Raw genomic sequence first — 17,835 nt, 5'->3', positions numbered from 1 at the left:
GGGAGGGGTCTGCATAGGGCTGGGGTCTGTATTGTGCTCCTGGGGAATTCAGAGATGTGGAGCTCTGATTGCTCCACTGCCTTCCTGCTGCTCTGAATCCCAGGTTTGATTCCCACCCCCCACCACTACCTTGCAGCAGATTTTGAAGATTATCCTGTTTTTCTCAGCTGAGTTATCCTCGCAGACCGTCAGCTGTCTCCCACTTTGCCATTGCATAACCTGCTGGCCAGCTTTAAAAAAAGATCTCGTAGCAAATGTGTTTTGCTCAGGGTTGGCTTCGGAGTTCTCCGCGGTTGGAGATCGCTCTGAGAGCACAATGTGAAGAAAACCTATTTCTGTCCTGCAGTTGGCTGTTTAATTTCAGCAGCAGGGCTCAGGTCCCTGTCTCAGCTCCCCGAAGGCCTCATGCTCCCAGCACTGCTGGGCTTCCAGGTGGGAACATGGACACGGGGGGAAGCTCATGCCTTTGTTCCACTTCCTTGCTGCTTTGCTTGGAATGAAGGCTGGAGCTCTGTTGCTGCAGGTGGGGAAGGAAAGCTGAGGGGGAGAGGGCCCTTCCTGGAGCTCCTTGCTGAGCATAGACGTGGCCAGGGCAGTTCTAAGGCTTTAACTCTGGAAGATCCATTCAGTGGGTTGTATTCCTACCATCAGTGCTTGGGTCTGGGAGGTGTCACAGTGCTGGGTGCTCACTCCATTCTCCCTTTTGGAGCAATGGATGTGGGATCTGCCAGAGGGGCTCACATCCCAGTTCCTATGCCAGCTGATGGAACGTGGCCCCCTGCGGTCCCTGGTCTTTATTCAGAGAGCAGTGCCCCGTGGTGGCACCCCGGCAGCTCCAACCAGGCATGCCTTTGCTTTCTCTGCCCAGGTGAACACAGCCATGCACGAGGCCAAGCTGATGGAGGAGTGTGACGAGCTGATGGAGATCATCCGCCAGCGTAAGCAGGTCATCGCCGTCAAGATCAAGGAGACAAAGGTAAGCACTGCGTGGGTCCCCAGGGCTCCTCCTGCGAGGACCAGGCTCGCACGGTTGCTTGCATCAGCCCAGACAGCTTCCTCAGGGCTTTTCTATCACTGCACTGCTGATATAATAATGTAGAATTAATATTTAAGGGCCATCCCAGCCCTGCGCTGCATCGTAGCCCTAGGCGAGTTTTCCTGCCTTACTGAGCCTGGTTATGCTCTGGGCTCCCACTCTGTGCACCCATTGCAGCACCCAGAGCTGAGCTGTGCTGTGCTGCTTGTCCTGCCGGGAGCATCACTGCCCCAGCACTGGGGTGTCAGCACACGAGGGCTGGGGATCAGCTCACCCCGTGTGCATCCATGCAAGAGCCAGTGTTGCCCTGGGGCACCGTAGGCCCTCTTCTGCAGGAGTGGAAGCTTGGAAACGTGTGCTTTTATCCCAGCCACTTCAGGAAAACATATTTTATGTAACGGTGCCTTCTGCTGGTCCATCTGTCTGTCTGCCTCTCACTTCCCACCCTCTCCCCCGAACGCATTTTGACCACGTTGTCCAGTTTCAGGCAGGCTTGGCAGAGCGCTGGCTCTCAGCGCTGGGTTTTCCTCCAGGTTGGTTTCTGGGGAGAGCAGAGAGGCTCTGATGCGTGCCCCACACCGGCAGCAGGAACTCAGCTGCGTGTGAACTCAAAGCAGCGAGCTGGTGCCTGAGCAGCTGCAATTCCAGCACCACTGCCGTACGTGTGTGATGTGGGGCACCGTGTGAGGATGGCTGTTTGGCAGTGGGTGAGCCGGGAGCACGGCACAGCCCCTGGGAGCCCCTCCGTGGTGCTCCTTGTGCATCCCCAGGTCTCCCAGCATCTCTGCTCTGAGCTGCTCGGGATGGGAGGTGTGAGATATGCGGTGGTTTCTAAGCAGCCTTTCTCAGGAGTGAGCTGCAAACAGTGGAGAATTTAACAAGCACAAAAAAAAAAAAAAAGCAGAGAGAGCTGGGGCTGGTGGCTGCCTGGGAGTGCTCAGGCTGCACAGTGAGAAGCAGTGTGCTGAATTACCTTTGAGTTCTCCACTTCTGGGCTGCTCTTCCCAATGAGAAGCCTGGCACAGAGCGTGGGTGGCTGCTCACTCTGCAGACAAACCCCTCTCTTTTACAGTGGAAAAAGCATCAGCTGTGCAGGGAGGCAGCATGAAGCGATGCTCACCTAACAGCCCCAGTCCTCTCCCTGCACCCTTTGCCATCGGGGACTTACAGACCTGTGGATACCGGTGTCCCTGGGGAGGCTGTGAGCTCCCAGGGCTGCAGTGCAGGTGGTGATGCCATGTGGGGACACATCCTCATGCACCAGAGCTCCTCTGCCTTCAAACAGCACAGACCAGAGCTGCAGTCCAAGGCTTGTGAAGCTTGAGAATCCCCAGAGATGAGCTCTGCTGTGTGCTGGGATGTAGTCAGAAGAAGCTGGTGCCTGGGCGCACCATCGTAGCAAGGACCAGGGCTGTTGCTGTGCTCTCTCCTCTCTTGAAACTTGTCTTTTCATTTCTCCTTTTGGATGATTTTTATTTTCCACCAAGGTTGGTCTTAAAACAAGCCACCCTTCAGCCTGCTGAGCCCCAGCAGCCGTCCCTGCCTGCCCTGTGCAAACAGCCCTTCAGAGCCATGCCTGCCTGCTGCTAGCTGAGGCGAGCCTCCTGCCCTCCCTTTCCTCAACTGGAGCAGTTTGCAGTCCATCTGCTGGCTTCCTACCCCCGTGCTGTCCGTCTGCAGCTCATGCAGTGGTTCTGGAGCTGGGAACCCACTGCCCTTTGAGGGGCCTGGCTATCAGCATGGAATCAGTGGGATTTGCTGGCTGGGGATGCAGTGACAGCACTGACACCTGGGAGAGCAGCTCCAGCAGCTGCTGTCAGCTCCCAGCACTCCAGCTCGGCTGCTTGACGAGTTCCAGGCACTGAGGGCATGGACTGACAGCGTGCTGGGGGGGCACGGGGTGATGCAGCAGTGTGAGGGGGCTATCATTAAAAAGATGAAAAACGGGAGGAGGGATTGATGTCAGGATGAGCTGTGTGCAGGTGAGCAGTGCAGAGCACCAGCTGTGCCCCTGGGATGTGGGGTGGGACGGCTGTGGGTGGGCACGTGGAGCACAGGGAATGGGGATGGACCTCCAGTCTTGTGATTGGATCATTGCCTGCTCTAATTCAGTGCACCCTACAGAAACACGAGTGCTGCAACCCATGAGCAATGCCAGGGATGAACATTGTTCCTACAGCTCTGTCCTTGCTGCACGGTGGGAGTTTCTAAGGGGTTTTCACTGAGCTTTTCCCCCGTTGGTTCTTCTGAGAAGTGACATCTGCTTGGGTTTCTCTGTTCCCTTGAGCACCGGCGGTCCTCCCGTGAGCTGTGTCACCAAGCCTGTTGTCTTTGTTTCTTCTTTGTGGCTTGCTTGGTGCTGTCTATCAGTAAATACCCCCCAAGGAGCCTCATAGGAAGAAGACCAAGTAGTCAGAGGGTCCTGGAGTGGGTCAGCGCTGCGCAGGATTTGTTGGGATGCCAGTGGGGATGGAGCAGAGGCTGCTGTGCCCTATGTTAGGATGCACACTGGTGCTGCTTTCCCATCTCCTACGGCCATCCAGCTGAGCACCACCGCCTTGCTGTGCTCACCCCATAGGTGATGAAGCTGAGGAAGCTGGCCCAGCAGGTCGCCAACTGCCGGCAGTGCCTCGAGCGCTCCACGGTCCTCATCAACCAAGCAGAGCACATCCTGAAGGAGAATGACCACGCTCGCTTCCTGCAGACAGCTCGGAACGTGGCGGAGAGGTGGGTGGCAGCCTGGTTGCCTAAGCAGTGTGAGATACCCTGCAGTGATCCCACTGTGTCCCCCAAGTGCTGCCCTCGGATAGCACTGCTGGTGGTGGCGGGGCAGGAGCTGCGTGGCACCTCTGGAGGATGCTGAAGGATGCAGCCTGGCTCCCCAGTCAGGCAATAGCAGCGGGAGCACCATGTGGGGAGAGCTAAACTGGGGCACGGGGATGGGACCCCCGGTGATGGACCCCCAGCTCTATGCCCTGCCCCTGACACTCCACTGGGCGTCACGCTGCGTCACCCGCTGTCCCCTGCTGCCATGCGATGTCACCGTGGGGCTGCTCACCCCCTTCCCATCAGCCAGGAGTCGGGAGCAGAGTGCACCCCGATGCGGATTGATGGGCTCTTCTCTCCTTTCAGGGTCGCCATGGCAACTGCATCCTCTCAAGTTCTGATACCAGATATCAATTTTAATGACGCCTTTGAAAACTTCGCCTTGGATTTTTCCAGAGAGAAGAAACTGCTGGAGGGGTTGGATTATCTCACCGGTGAGTACAGGGGCACGTAACCCCTGCTCTGCCCCCCAGCACTGCCTCTTTCCCCCCACTGAGCGCTGGGAGGGAGGATTTTAAACCGAGTCAACAGTGGGTCATAGCAGAGCAGAGGCTCCAAGGTAGTGCTGTGTTCCCATCACCCTGTTGGCACCACAGGAGTTCAGAAAGTGGGGGGGAAAATGATGCTCTCCACCAGTGATGGAGGAGGTGATGCCCCCAGGGTGGGACAGACAAGGAGGCGTGGGATTAAACTGCTTACTGTGCCGTGCTGGGGCTGGAGAGCCAGGGGGTGGGCTGGGGGCTGTGGGGAGGTGAGGACGTTGTTACTTAATAACTTGTAAAATGAGGCTCTGCTCCCTGCGTGAGCTCCATAAAGAGCAAAAAAAGCCCAATGCGTACGACAGCGAGCAAACACCAGCTTGTTGAATTCATTCCCTGCAGCACCAAACCCTCCGTCTGTGCGTGAGGAGCTCTGCACGGCCTCCCATGACACCATCACAGTCCACTGGATCTCAGAGGATGAGTTCAGTGTCAGCTCCTACGAGCTCCAGTACACCATCTTCACCGGGCAAGCCAACTTCATCAGTAAGTCACTGCCTATTGGGCAGCCCCCGGCCCAAAAGTAGGCATTGCAGAAGCGGGGATGCTGATCTCATGTTCTACAGGAGGGCACAGCTGGCCTGGTGCATCAGCTGGGGGCTCAGATAGAGCACAGCAGGAAATGCCTAGGGGGTGGGGTATCTGTTTAATTTCCTTCCTTGCTAAAACGATCGTTTAAAATGACACTTAAAATGAACTAAATGGACTCTCAGCTCTTTAGCACCGAGTGATTGCCATGGTAGGGTGAGGTGGTGGAAAGGGCAGGGCTTGGAGCTGTGATGGCCCAGCAGCCCCCAAGGATGGGCAAGTCACATCTGCACTCTCCATCGGGTCTTCCTCATCGTTCACTGTCAGAAAATATTATTTAAAATCCAAACACAGAAGCTGGTTTGGTTGCACTCAGAGGAAAGGGAGATTTGTGGGTCTCCACGGAGGGGCAGAAGAGTGGCTTGGTCAGAAGGGCAAGGACTGTTTGCTGTGATTTCATGTGATACAGCCTTACTCCTGAAATTTGAGGGGGTTTGCATTGTGTTAATTGGAGCACAAAAGTACGTCTTCCAGTTTGTCCATCCTGGAATTGTGCCCTTGGGAGAGAGCAGCATCCCAGCAAGACGGCCAGGCACTGGTGTTCTGCTCCTGGCTGTACCTCGCGGCGCTCAGTGCTGGAGGATGCACTCCCCAGATGCTCTGCATGGACTTTTTGGGCTTCCATTAGCTTATCTAACCCCACAGGAAGATGGAGGCTCAGGAAGGCTGTGAAGTGCCCTGTGCTGCATGCAGGAAGCTGCTGCAGCCACGTCCTGCTGGCGGCTCCCAGAGCTGATAAACGTGCATCCCCACAGCCAGGAGTGGAAAATGCTGATTGATTTCCTCTTGGCCAGACATTGCCTGGGGTTACCCGGTCCTACAGCATCCGGATGTCCCCACCCTGCTGCCTTGTGCTCCCCCTCTCCTACAAACACCTTTTCTCCAATGTTTTGCTCTTCTCTCAGAGCTCGGAGAGCATTTTAGGCATCCCCAGCCTCCATCTCCATGCCAGCTGCCGGCTGAGGAAGGACCACTGAGCCGTTCAGGAGCTGAGAGGCACCAGGAGGCCTTTGCCCCACTCTCAATGTGGACTGGAGCCCACTCAGGGCTCGGCCCCATGGGATAGAGATCGTGAACCCCGAGCCCTGTGCTCAGTGCCTGGAGATGGGATGGGCTTTGGCAGAGGTGAGAATGACACGGCTGGGGCGATGAGCAGCCAGGAAAGCCCAAAGGGGCAGGTGTCTGCAGCAGCTTCCTTGGCCTCCTTCTCAAAGAAGGAGGAAAGAAAACATCAGTTAACACCTCCAAGCAGAAAATGAATAATATATTGTCACTTGCAATAACGTGTTCAGGGCCGGGCAATGAAAGAGTCTGAGTTCTGCAGGAACCCATGCATGAAGAGGTGATGAAAATAGCACACAGGGCTCAACAAGCAGAGCACCAGCGGGCTTCCAGCAGGGCAGGTGCCTGCTCATGACACACAGCTGCTCGTGCACAGCTTCCCCTGCACGCTGCCTTTACATCTGAGTGCTTGGCAGGACGCAGGTGTTTTGTACAGATGACAAACGCTGCGATAAAAAGGATGTTTTCCAGCTTTGGCAAGGAGAGGAGCCCTCAGCCCTCCAGGCCAAGCCTTTCTTGGTAGCTTTGAAAAGGACACCCGCTTTGGAGGCTGAATTGCTGCATGATTGCCATCTCTCAGCTGCTCTGCCCTTTGCAGGGCCGGATCTCAAGGTGGCTCTTGGCTGCAGGGAGATAACAGCCACCACGGCTCTGCCTGCAGGATACCGTCGCTATCATCGCTGTTGGATTTTCTACTTCAGATAGCATTGCTCTGCTCCCCTAGGCAGCTTCCATGTGTACTTCAGACCAAATCCTTGCTGACAATGACTGCAAGCTCTGGCTGAGCGAGCCGCGGGGGAGGAATAATCCCAGTGCTGTCCCCACGTGAGCCTTCGAGGAGGAGGTGTGGAGTGTTTTCCTGGCTCCCGACGCACAGCTGTGCACGCACACGTGGATGACAGGATGCTGGAATCCCTCCTCCAGCAGCACGCCTTCCCAGCCCACTCCTCACACGCCGTCTCACGCCTCGCCCCCAGACCTGCTGGATTGCAGGGAGCCCCCAGCTCCTACCACTGAGCATCATTGATCCTCCTTATGCTGAAGGCAGCGCTCCATGTTGCAGTGTCAGCCCCAGAGCTGCTTTCTGATATCCCAGAGCATCTGTAGCTGCAGTGGGTTCCATGGGGCACCAGCTGCCCACGGCCTCTTGGTGCCAGCTCAGCTGTTGCCCCCAGAACTCGCAGCTCCCTTTGCCCTCAGAAGGTCATTCTTGCCCTGGGACTGCTGCACGCTACGGTGCTTTTCTCCTTTCCTGTAGCACCGTGTCGTGGAATCACAGAATGGCTGAGGTTGGAGGGGACCTTTAAGATCACGGAGTTCCAGCTCCTGCTGTAGGTTGTAAGGTGTCACCCCATCTTCAATACAGCACTATGCTTTCAGTATATCTGTCAAACAAACCCCTGCAGCATTAGGGCTTGGGGCCTCCACAGTCTCCTAATTAATTTCTATTCCCAGAAAGAGCCCTTTCCCTTACCCAGCAGTAACCTTTTCCCCTTCTCCTACACGGCAGGTCTCTACAACTCCATGGACAGCTGGATGATCGTCCCCAACATCAAGCAGAACCACTACACCGTGCACGGGCTGCAGAGCGGCACCCGCTACATTTTCCTGGTCAAGGCCATCAACCAGGCGGGCAGCCGGAACAGCGAGCCTGCGCGGCTCAAAACCAACAGTACGTATGGGAGGGATGGAGCAGTGGTCCCCAGCATCGCCTCCCTGCCCTGGTGGGACTTGTCTCCGGGCTGTGTCACCCAACGTGTTCCAATCAGCTCTTTGCTGGGGTTTAGGGGCTCCTAGGGCGCAGCTTTCACAGGATCACAGAACAGCTGGGTGGAAGGGATCTTACTGCCCGCCCAGCCCCACTCCTGTACCGTGGGTTGGGTATCCCACCAGCTCAGAGCCCACCTGCAGCCTCTGGCACCCCTAGGTATGGGGCAGCCCCATCTCTGGGCAGCAGTGCACAGCCTCGCCGCCCTCTGAGCAAAGAATTTCTGCCTACCATACAACCTAAATCTCCCCTCTTAAAGCCATTCCCTCCAGCCCGGCGAGCGCAGCGCTCCTTCGGGCTTCTCTCCGTGACGCTGCAATCACTCAAGGCTTTGAAAGCTCTGAGTAGGCTTTTGAAATGATTTATTGCTTCCACCTCCTCGTTTTCTTTGCGAAACCTGCGCAACCTTAAACAAAATGAGCTGAAGTGGAGTCAGTGCAGTGGTGGGGCGGGGGGAGCTGCGGAGATGGGCAGGCTCCAATCTCGTTCTGCCTTGTTTGTTAACAATGCATCCCTCCCACGGCTGCTGTTTTTAAGAGCTTTCTAAGTGCCTTGAGAGGTGCTCGCTGTGGGAATAAGAAATTGGGGACTTGACAAGCCAAGAGCAGTGGTGTGACACAGCGGCACGGAGGGGAGCAAAGGCTCTTGCTTCAGCAGCTCCCCGGGGACAGAGCTCACTCCGGGGTTTTTTTAGCCAAGTGTCATTTGCTGGAGATAGGGGCACGATGCTGAGCGCTGTGCTTGGCAGCTGAACTCCATTTAAGAGAATAAATCAGCGCCCAGTCGGGCTTTGAACTCCTCTTGTCGCTCAGATGTGTCTGCAGCAACTTGCTGCACTTGTTAAAATCTGGAGCAGGCATTGCCTGAAGCACTACACAAATTATTTTGTGTTTCTGTGGCTTTGAGGAGCTCCTTCCTCGGGCAGCAGTCCCAGTGCCTGCAGCTCTGCTGCTCTTCGGGCCACCAGTGGTCGGTGGCTGATGGTGCCCGGTGGCTGATGGCCAGCCCTGCTGCTCCTCTTCTGACTTCGCCTATTGCTGCCTGCTTTTATGTGCTGTAAAGCTTTCAGGTTTCTGGAGCAGAGAGCCGTCATTCTGACCGCACGGATGGGCTGTGCGCATGAAGAGGGCTCACTGGTCATCCTTGGCCAGATTTCTGTGTGATGGTGGTAGCTTGACTTCAGTGTTGTTTTTTTTTTAGTGCTGTGCCTGGTGCCTCGCAGCCTGTCCCACCTCTCCCTGCAGCGGGACGTGGGCAGCTGGATGGAGAGGGGTAGCACCCGTCTGGGACAGGGAGATGAGAGGAAAGGAGCTGCAGTGATTTGGCAAAGGGATGCCTCCTCTCGAGGTTGTGTTTTCACAAAATCACAGAAGGTCAGAAAAGATCTCTACGATCACCAAGAGCAACCAACCCATCGCCACCATGCCCACTAAGGCCACGTTCCTGCCTGGTGTCCTTGGGCAGGGGGCACTGAGGAGGGATGTTCTTTTCCCGCGTGCCAAACCTGAGGTCAAGGGATGCCGCCTGGTGCTGGGCATCCAGCACAAGTCGAGCTCTGGGATTTTGCATGTGAGGTCAGCAGGATGCTGTAATACCTGTGAACTGTAGGTGGTTGTGCCCTGCAGCAGTGGGTGCTGGAGAAAGCCCCAGCTGGGGATGAAGGATGGTCCTAACCCAGAGTTTCCAACAGAAAGCCATGAACAGGCTGGTGTGGGATGCTGCCCTTGTCATCACGGAGCTGCGTGCTTCTCTCCTTTCCCAGTGGACAATTAGAAGGCAGCATGCACTTTCCAGCTGCTGTAAGCTCCACAGAGGTGTCAGCAGTTGGATGGGCAGGGCCAATTAGCATCTTTCACAGCCTTCTTTGTGCTCCCAGAGCACTATTTGGAGAGATGGCTTTGCCACAGAAGGTCAGTGTCAGGGCACATTGATTTCTGCAGCATCAGCGCTGCCACTAAATCTGTGTTTTCAAGCTGCCCTGAGCAGAAGAGCTGGGGGAAAGAGGTTTGGTCTGGTGACAGGAAGAAACCTTTTGCTGAGGCTGTTCTTGGATAGGTCTTAATTATTAGCAAGTGTCCAAAAGTGGCTGAAACTGACAGAATGAGGGACTGTGCGAGGGATGGCGGTAAATGAAGCGCATGGAAGGTGCTCTGTGCCTGGTCCTTGCCATGACCATTGTGGGCTGGTCTGATTCTCGTGCTCATTTCTGTCTTTTCCCGATCAGTTTGAGACCCTGAGGGTCATACAGTGCCTCGTTAGAGGGGTGGGCTTGCAGCAGTGTGAGCAGCTCTGCTGTTAGCAGCAGGAACGTGGCAGTGCTGATGCTTCCTATGGAGCAAGGTGAGATGAGCGCGATCCCAAAGCAAACTGGGAGGGTTGGAAGCTTCATAGGTCTGAATAGGTTAACTCAGCAGCTCAGCATCATGGCTTTGCTTCCTCAAAGTGATGGGAGGACAACGGTCGCTGCTCTCCAGACCTCTGCCAGGGGTCTCGTGCTGCACTGCAGCCAGCTTGTTCCTGACTGCAGAGCTGGATGGCCCAGCTGGAAGCTCACAGCCAGGTTTGTGCTGCAGTGCTGGTGGCATTGGGGTGGATGGATGGAGCAGGGATGTCACCAGCTGCATTTACTCAGCTGGAGCTCGCCTAACACAGGTGAGCTCAGGGCAGTCAGCAGGAGCTGCTGAGTCTTTTCCAGGCTTTGTTCTTTTCGTGAAGCCTTGACAAAAGAAAGGAAAGCTGGTGATGCTGCTGGCCCCTTCCTTGCAACATGCTGGTTAGGTGAGCAGAGAACTGAGCAATTCAGCCAGGACGGGGATGGGCAATGCCCGTGTTGGGCAGGGGGCTCTGCCTGCCCCAGCATCAAGGCTTCATTAACCTTTAATGCTTCCTAGGAGCACCATCCGCTCCCTCCTTTGGTCCCACGAGTCCAAGGCCAGGATTTCCTCTTTGCTGCTGACCTCAGAAAAGGGTCAGCTCCAGCCAGAGGACGCGTGTGCCTCCGTCCTGATGGAGCTGGGTATTTTTATCCCTCCCTTCCTCCAAGCTTGTCTCTTTGTGTTACTGCTGGGAAAAGGCAGATCTCAAAATATTCCAGAAGCTGTAGGATAAGATCACTCTCAGTCTGCAACTTTACTTTCAGCCCTCCCCACTCATTTATCTCACAATAAGTGAATTTTCTCAAGGAAAATAAACGTGAACTGCCAGAGCAAGCAGGGAGCGATGTGGATGAGCTCAGTTATAGGGCTGCACTGGAAAGCTCTGCACACTGCCTTGGCCCTGTTTGCAACACTTCCTAAGACGTGGATTTCCAACAGCCTTGCTGGAAGCATTGGTCAGGTGCTGCGCCTCTTCAAGCCTCAGTTTGCACAGCTGAAAAAGCAGGAGAGGTGGCTGGCTGCATGCTGTGGGGGCTGCCAGCAGTGCCTTCTGCGGGCAACAAGCAGTGGGTTTCAGCTATTAAGTTGTCCTACAGCAGCTGCCCCATTTGCTTTGCTCTGTGCTAAACTAGATAGATCCCTCTCAAAATCACATCCGGGCTCTGTAGGATGTTTGTACACTGATGTGACAGGGCCAGGTCCCCACTGCCATGCGTTGCATCTGAAGAGCCGAGAGGATGGGATTTCAAAACCAGCTGAGTTACGTCACCTGCGCAAACAAACGTCACGCAGCCACGTTGGTTTGGCTGTCAGAGGGCTGCTAACCTAACATGAGAATTGCAGCTGTGTTCCGAGCCCAAAAGGTCTGCAGAATCCATCAGACTTGGCTGTGTTGGAGAAGGAAGGCTGTGTGCTCCCAGCTGGCTCTGTGCTCACTTCCAGCCTCAGCCAAACACGGGCTGCACTCAGTGCCTTTGGTTTGCTTCCAAGCCCAAGCTGTCTTCTCCAGGCGTCCCAGCCCTTGTTTGGCAGCGGAGAAACACTGGAAAACCTCAGGCATGTTTCCTGTAAAGTGTAATAGCAGCCTGCACTGCAGGGAGCGAGCTGTGTCGGCTGTTGATGGGGACTTGGGGACATGCTTGATGCTGCACTACTTCTTCCGTGATTCAATATTGTTATAGCAGCACTTAAGGGTCTATTCTCCCTTCTCTCTGCTCGTATAACTCTCATTACTGCTAATAGAGTATGGATCCGTTAGGGGATTCAGGCAGGCTGCACGCCTTGCCCAGAGTGCTGCGCGGTCCTTAATGGTGTCGTCAGTGCCTTTTCCATTAGCTGGAAACATCCCCTCTCTCCAGCGCACCATTTTACAACATTAACAGCAAGCAAAACGGAGTGTTTCTGACAAGGGAATGAGGCATATGAACGGGACAGTGTGCAATAAAAAGGCTTCCAGTGTTCACCAGTACCGGGATCACACATGCTGGGGATGCTATCACTATTCCAGTAGCACCTTTGGCTCACGGTGAATATCCCAAGAGCTTGGGGCAGATGTTTCCTGCCACATTCTGCCTGCACAGTGATGACAACACCCGCAAATATTAACCCACACCTTCTCTTCTAACAGGTCAGCCTTTTAAGCTGGACCCCAAGATGGCCCACAAGAAGTTGAAGATCTCCAACGATGGGCTGCAGATGGAGAAGGACGAGAGCTCCCTGAAGAAGAGCCACACGCCAGAGAGGTTCAGTGGGACCGGCTGCTACGGTGCGGCGGGCAACGTCTTCATCGACAGCGGCTGCCACTACTGGGAGGTGGTGGTGGGCTCCTCCACTTGGTAGGCACCCCCTGACCTTTCCTCCATCTCCTGGAGGCCCTCAGTATCCCCTTAGTTGCTGTGGATTGTGCTGGGGTTCAAGTCCAGGGTTGCTCAGGGTTGGAGAGTTGGACGCGGTGGTCATGGCTGAGACTCGACGTTGGGCTGGCTGTGGGTGTAGTGCTCTGTGCTTTGTGAGTGTCTCCTCTCTGCCAGAAGGCTGTGGGATGGCTCCAACAAAACTGCAAGGTGAAGAGTTATGTGTCTGTTTCTCTCCCCTGCTGACCTCACCAATGCCCACCGGGCTCAGCTCTTGCCTTGATGGCACCATCTTTGGGTTCAGGCTCTTGGAATGCGTTCCTGTGCAAGCAGCCAGAGATGTGTCCAGCTGCACAGGCTGGTGAAACACAACCCAGCAACGTCAGGGCTAGGTTTAATCTCACAGTGAGGTCTCTGAGCAAAGCTTCTCCTCTCTCCCAGGTATGCCATTGGCGTGGCTTACAAGTCGGCTCCCAAGAACGAGTGGATCGGGAAGAACTCCTCATCTTGGGTCTTCTCCCGCTGCAACAACAACTTCGTGGTGAGGCACAACAACAAGGAGATGCTGGTGGAGGTGCACCCGCAGATGAAGCGTCTCGGCGTCCTCCTGGATTATGACAACAACGCGCTCTCCTTCTACGACCCGGCCAACTCCCTGCACCTCCACACCTTCGAGGTCTCCTTCATCCTCCCGGTGTGCCCCACGTTCACTATCTGGAACAAATCCTTGATGATCCTCTCGGGTCTGCCTGCCCCAGACTTCATAGATTACCCAGAGCAGCAGGAGTGTAACTGCAGGCCCCAGGAGTCCCCATACGTATCAGGGATGAAAGCCTGTCACTAGGAGTGACCCTGCCCCACGGTGGTACAGTGATGTGGGCTGAGGCTGGTGGTGGGCACCAGGAGCCCTCCAAGCCACAGAGCAACCACAGTGCTCCAACAGGAGGGCGCCCACCTGCAGCTGGTTTTATTTTTAAGGGGAAAACGAAAGAACCTCTGAAAATAAACTCCTGTTGGCCAGCTCCACGTGTGCACGCCAGGCTCCTGCAGCATCTTCGTGGCTCTCCCCGGGCAGATCGTCACGTGGATGGTTTTGTTTCCCTGCATCCAGGATGGGCTTTTGGGTGATGTTCTCAGGTGCCGTGATGGTCAGGGGGGATGTCTGGTGCATCCCTGTGGGTTGGGGCTGCAGGGGTTGGCTTTCTGGAGACCACAAGAGGCAGGTGGGATCTGAGTGTTGTTTTATGGGGAGGGCTCTGCTTTTGACCAACATTTGGCAGCTTGCCTGGGTCTGTGGTCCCCATCCCTCTGGCCCACCTCTTGTTTTATTGGAGGTCCCATTTCACCAGGGAGACCCCAAATGAGTGTTTCCTGGGAGTTGGGTGAGGTGCTTCATGCCCCTGGCACAGATGCTTCTCTGTTGGCTTTGCGTCCGCTGTCCCTGCAGACAGAATGCAGCTCCCGTGCTGCGCAGAGGTGCTCAAAGGCCATCTCTGTGCTTTCTGATCCAAAAGCTCAATTTCAGACCCCAGAATCTTGGCACTCACTTTGTTCCCTGCCGTGGTGAAGCCATCCTGTTTGCTCTGTGGCAAAAGAGCCCTGGTACCCCAGTGAGCTGCCACCAGTGCTCCCAGTACCCAAGCACCAAGCTGGGACCAATGAGGCCATGGGGCAGAGTGGCAGCATGGGATGTGCTGATGCACAAGCTTTGGTCCATGGTGTCCTTTTTTCCCTCTGATCTTACCTTGGTGGCATCACACGTTGACCAAAGCTGAGACTGCCCAGCTCCGCCCGTCCTTTCCTTGCCTTTTCTGTTTTTGTTGTTGCAACGGGGAGAGACCCTTGGACATTGCTGATAGGAAACTACCTCAAAGCCCAGCCCTAGAGGGGTGGGTGGCCGGCTCAGACAGCACGACAGCACCTGCAGGCTCATCCCACAGCAGGGAGGGGGCACAGGGGCTGAGTGAGGAGTCCCCACCAGTGAGCCACCCTGGGGAACACTTGTCATTAAGGGAGGCAGGGACTGCATGGACACATTTGAGAGCACGGGGTGGGGAAGCAGCAGGGTCAGACCTGCCAGCCCCACAGCTAAGCACACGAACACAATTCACTTTACAAGGCTGAGCTGCCGTTTTTGGTTGGATGTTTTGTTCCTAAAGCCCTGTGGGTCTTTTCCCTGTGTGCTGCTCGCGCTGCGCCAACCTCCAGCAAATGGCCAAGAACTGGAGATGGATTTCAGCTTCTGCAATCCGGGGCCAAGCATTCTGCTGGCACCGGCACCGCTTATTGCCAGAGGACTCAGCGCATCCAGTAAAGCACACGAGCCATTTCCGTGACGTTTGCACCTGATGAAATTGCACTAATCGCTGCGGGATCCCCGCGCGTCTCCTTCCCATGGCATCTGGGTCAACCACGTTGTCTTCTCCTGGTTGAGGAAAAGCAAAACCCAGCACTGCCAGGGAATGGGAGCTGTAGCCCCTCCCTGCTCCTCACCCCGCTGCAGCCTGTGCCCCCCAGCCCACGTCCCACTGACAAAACCCGACCGGTGTGTGATGGCACATGGGCAGTTGTAGCCCATCTGGGCTCTGCGCCCACGGCTATGAATGAGCACGTTTCCCACGGGTAGGTTATGAATGAGCACGTTTCCCACGGGTAGCGGGGTTGGGGTCCCATGGGACTGAGGGTGCTGCCAGCCCCGTTCCTCCCTGTGACCCCACTGTACAGACTGGGGACGTGGGAAAACCCTGTCTGCCATGTTCTCTTCCACATGTAACATACTTGTTTCGGTTTTGTTTTGGGGGAGGGTTGCTTTTCCTTCTTATGTTTTCTTCCTTTTTTGGGGGGGGCAGGAGGGAGGGGGGCAAATTCTTTGTTAATGTGTATATATATATATAAATATAATATAATATATATACGTTACTGAATGTGTCTGTGTGGCAGAGATTGTGCGGCGTGTGGGCATCCGTGATGCACTAAGTGCTCCTTTTGGCCATCCCCAACCCTCTGACAACGCAGTCTGCAGACCTGCGGGTTCCTGGGCCACGGGCACAGCAAGGAACCAGGCATGAAGACGGAAAGGGCTTTGCCCATCATTAAGGTTGGAAAAGACCTCTAAGATCATCTATCATCACCTCATCAGCCCATCTGCGTTCTGAGCATTGTGAGCCAGGATGGGACCGAGGAGCTTGGCACAGCCCCATGAGCATCACACGCTCCATGGGGCCGCTCAGCTGGTGGTGCTGGGGGTGTTTGCTCTCCTTGGGGACAATGCCATGTGTCCCATGCATCCTACAAACCACATTTCTCATCCTGGGGTGCTGCCCAGGCTTGAGAGCTCCTGGGGCGGCAGGACGTGTGGGATGCTGGAGCCCCATCCCCAAAAGCCCATCCATAGGGACATTTTGAAACGGGGGAAAGGTGCAGTGACATTTCCCACTGATCCCAGCCCAGGGGATGTGAAGGCACTCGAGCTGACAGCCGACAGAGAAAGCCTTTGTGGAGCAGAAGTGCCTAAAATATTCATGAAGGGGAAAACATATGGTGCAAACCAACGCTGTAAAATTAAATATTTCTTACTTTATTCCTTTGCTCCAGGCTTTTTCACATTAAACATTCAGTGCCAGCACATGGAAACTGACCTCAAGATTGAGGAGCTGCTTTCGTTGTGGGGCCAATCTGCAGTGTGTGCAGAAGCTCAGACCAGTTTAAATACAGGAGTGACCGTGCAGGGGTGGGTTTAGCTGGGCAGAATGTACAGCACTGTGGGGCTTCAACGATGACAAAGCTGTGCCCTTGCAATGCTGCAGGTGGGGTTTCCAAACAGCCTCCATAGGAAATGAACCTAACGCTGCTTTCCTGAGCATCCCCTGGAGCTGTGCTCCTGACATCAGCAGGGCTGGAGAGAAGCTTCAGCTCCTGAAAAAATAACCCTTCCTTCATATTTAATGGCTCCTCAGCCTTTCAAGTTCAAGCGAGTGCTTTGCAGCCATCTGGGAGGTTCCAGCGGGTGAAATCTTCAGTGCATCTTCAGTCCTCCTTCTGGATGGGTAATTCCAAAGGAAGGGTGATGCTGTGCTGGGAGCTGGGATGCTGTGGGCCTGGGGACACAGTTCAGCCTTTGGGGGACCTCCATGAGGCACCTGAAGCAAGAGGGAGAGGAGGAAAACTGAACCTGGGCCACTGCAGCCTGGCAGTACCCCTGCTGGAAGATTGATCCCACTGAAACGCTGGGTTTGGAGCCCACAGGTACACAGCAAGGATGGGATACGTGCTGCACGTATCAAATGCTTCCAGCCATCCCCCAGAAAAGGCATTTTTCTAATGGCAAAGGCAACACATGCATAAGGAATATGAGTGGGTTTTCCATTTGCCCCCACATTTCCCAGATTTCCTTCTAGACTCTACCCAGTCAGACATAATGCGAGTTTTCTCTTTTTCTCTCTTCCTCTATTATTTTTTTGCGTGGTTCTAAGACAAACCCTCACACGGGTGCAGAACACCTGAGGTGAATGCCAGTCCCACTGGAGGTAATGCTGCAGTCACCCATTGCCACCATTGCATGGCTCCACGGTCCCATACCCACGGAGGGTATCTCTTCCCCAGTAGGGAAACTGTTCCCTTCAGCAGTGACGATTCCTCCCTGTGTTAATAACAGAAGCGTGGCATAGGATGGCCAGAACACACCGCCCCATCACCCTGGGGAGCAGATCCCAGCGGTGGGGCCATTCCCAGCAACGAGCAGGGCATGGCCCCGTGCTCCCCTCCTCATCTCTGCAGGGCAGATGATGCTCTGCCCACCAAGCAGCTGTAATTGCTGCCTTTATTCCCATCCAGCAGCTGCTGCTACGCAGAGCAGGAAGGAGATTTTTCTCCCTCCTTGCTCTCTTTGAAGCCTTTCTCCATTAACCTCCGGTTTCTAGGAAACAATATCTCTCGTGGATGGGCACCTGCGAAAGTCAATTTAAAACCATTACTGACGTGGCAGGTTGCTTCATAGAAAGAAAAAAGATTTTGCTGAGCAGATGAAATCGGCTTCGCCGCTGCTTTCCAGGAATCTGCTTTGAAACACACAAGGCTTCCATGTCACAAGCACAACAAATCGGGCTGGAAATTGCTTCCTCAGCCAGCCAGGAGTTCGTGAAATAGGAGATGCAAAAAAGCTCCATCACCAGCATCCCCCCACAGGGAAGCTGCAAAGCACAGAGACAGCACAAATTATTATTTTTATATGGTTTGTGACATCAAAAGGCTGCCTCATCTGCGGAGGTTCGCTAATGACAGCCATTGC

At 55.0% G+C, this 17,835-nt stretch overlaps 1 protein-coding gene across 1 annotated transcript; it reads left to right on the top strand.

Moving 5' to 3' along the window:
• The first annotated feature begins 700 nt into the window (after positions 1 to 700).
• Positions 701 to 13,571, top strand: LOC100540176 (probable E3 ubiquitin-protein ligase MID2). Its single transcript, XM_031554633.1, has 7 exons — positions 701 to 976; positions 3,615 to 3,763; positions 4,169 to 4,296; positions 4,744 to 4,887; positions 7,562 to 7,723; positions 12,323 to 12,530; positions 12,990 to 13,571. The coding sequence occupies exons 1-7, from the start codon at positions 716 to 718 to the stop codon at positions 13,390 to 13,392; spliced, it is 1,455 nt and encodes a 484-aa protein (XP_031410493.1). The 5' UTR covers positions 701 to 715; the 3' UTR covers positions 13,393 to 13,571.
• The last annotated feature ends 4,264 nt before the right edge of the window (positions 13,572 to 17,835 follow it).

This window comes from Meleagris gallopavo, chromosome 9 (genome assembly GCF_000146605.3).
Source record: "Meleagris gallopavo isolate NT-WF06-2002-E0010 breed Aviagen turkey brand Nicholas breeding stock chromosome 9, Turkey_5.1, whole genome shotgun sequence".
NCBI classification, from domain to species: domain Eukaryota; kingdom Metazoa; phylum Chordata; class Aves; order Galliformes; family Phasianidae; genus Meleagris; species Meleagris gallopavo.
The sequence above is the reverse complement of the archived record's forward strand: the minus strand, read 5'-3'. Positions and strand labels throughout refer to the sequence as shown.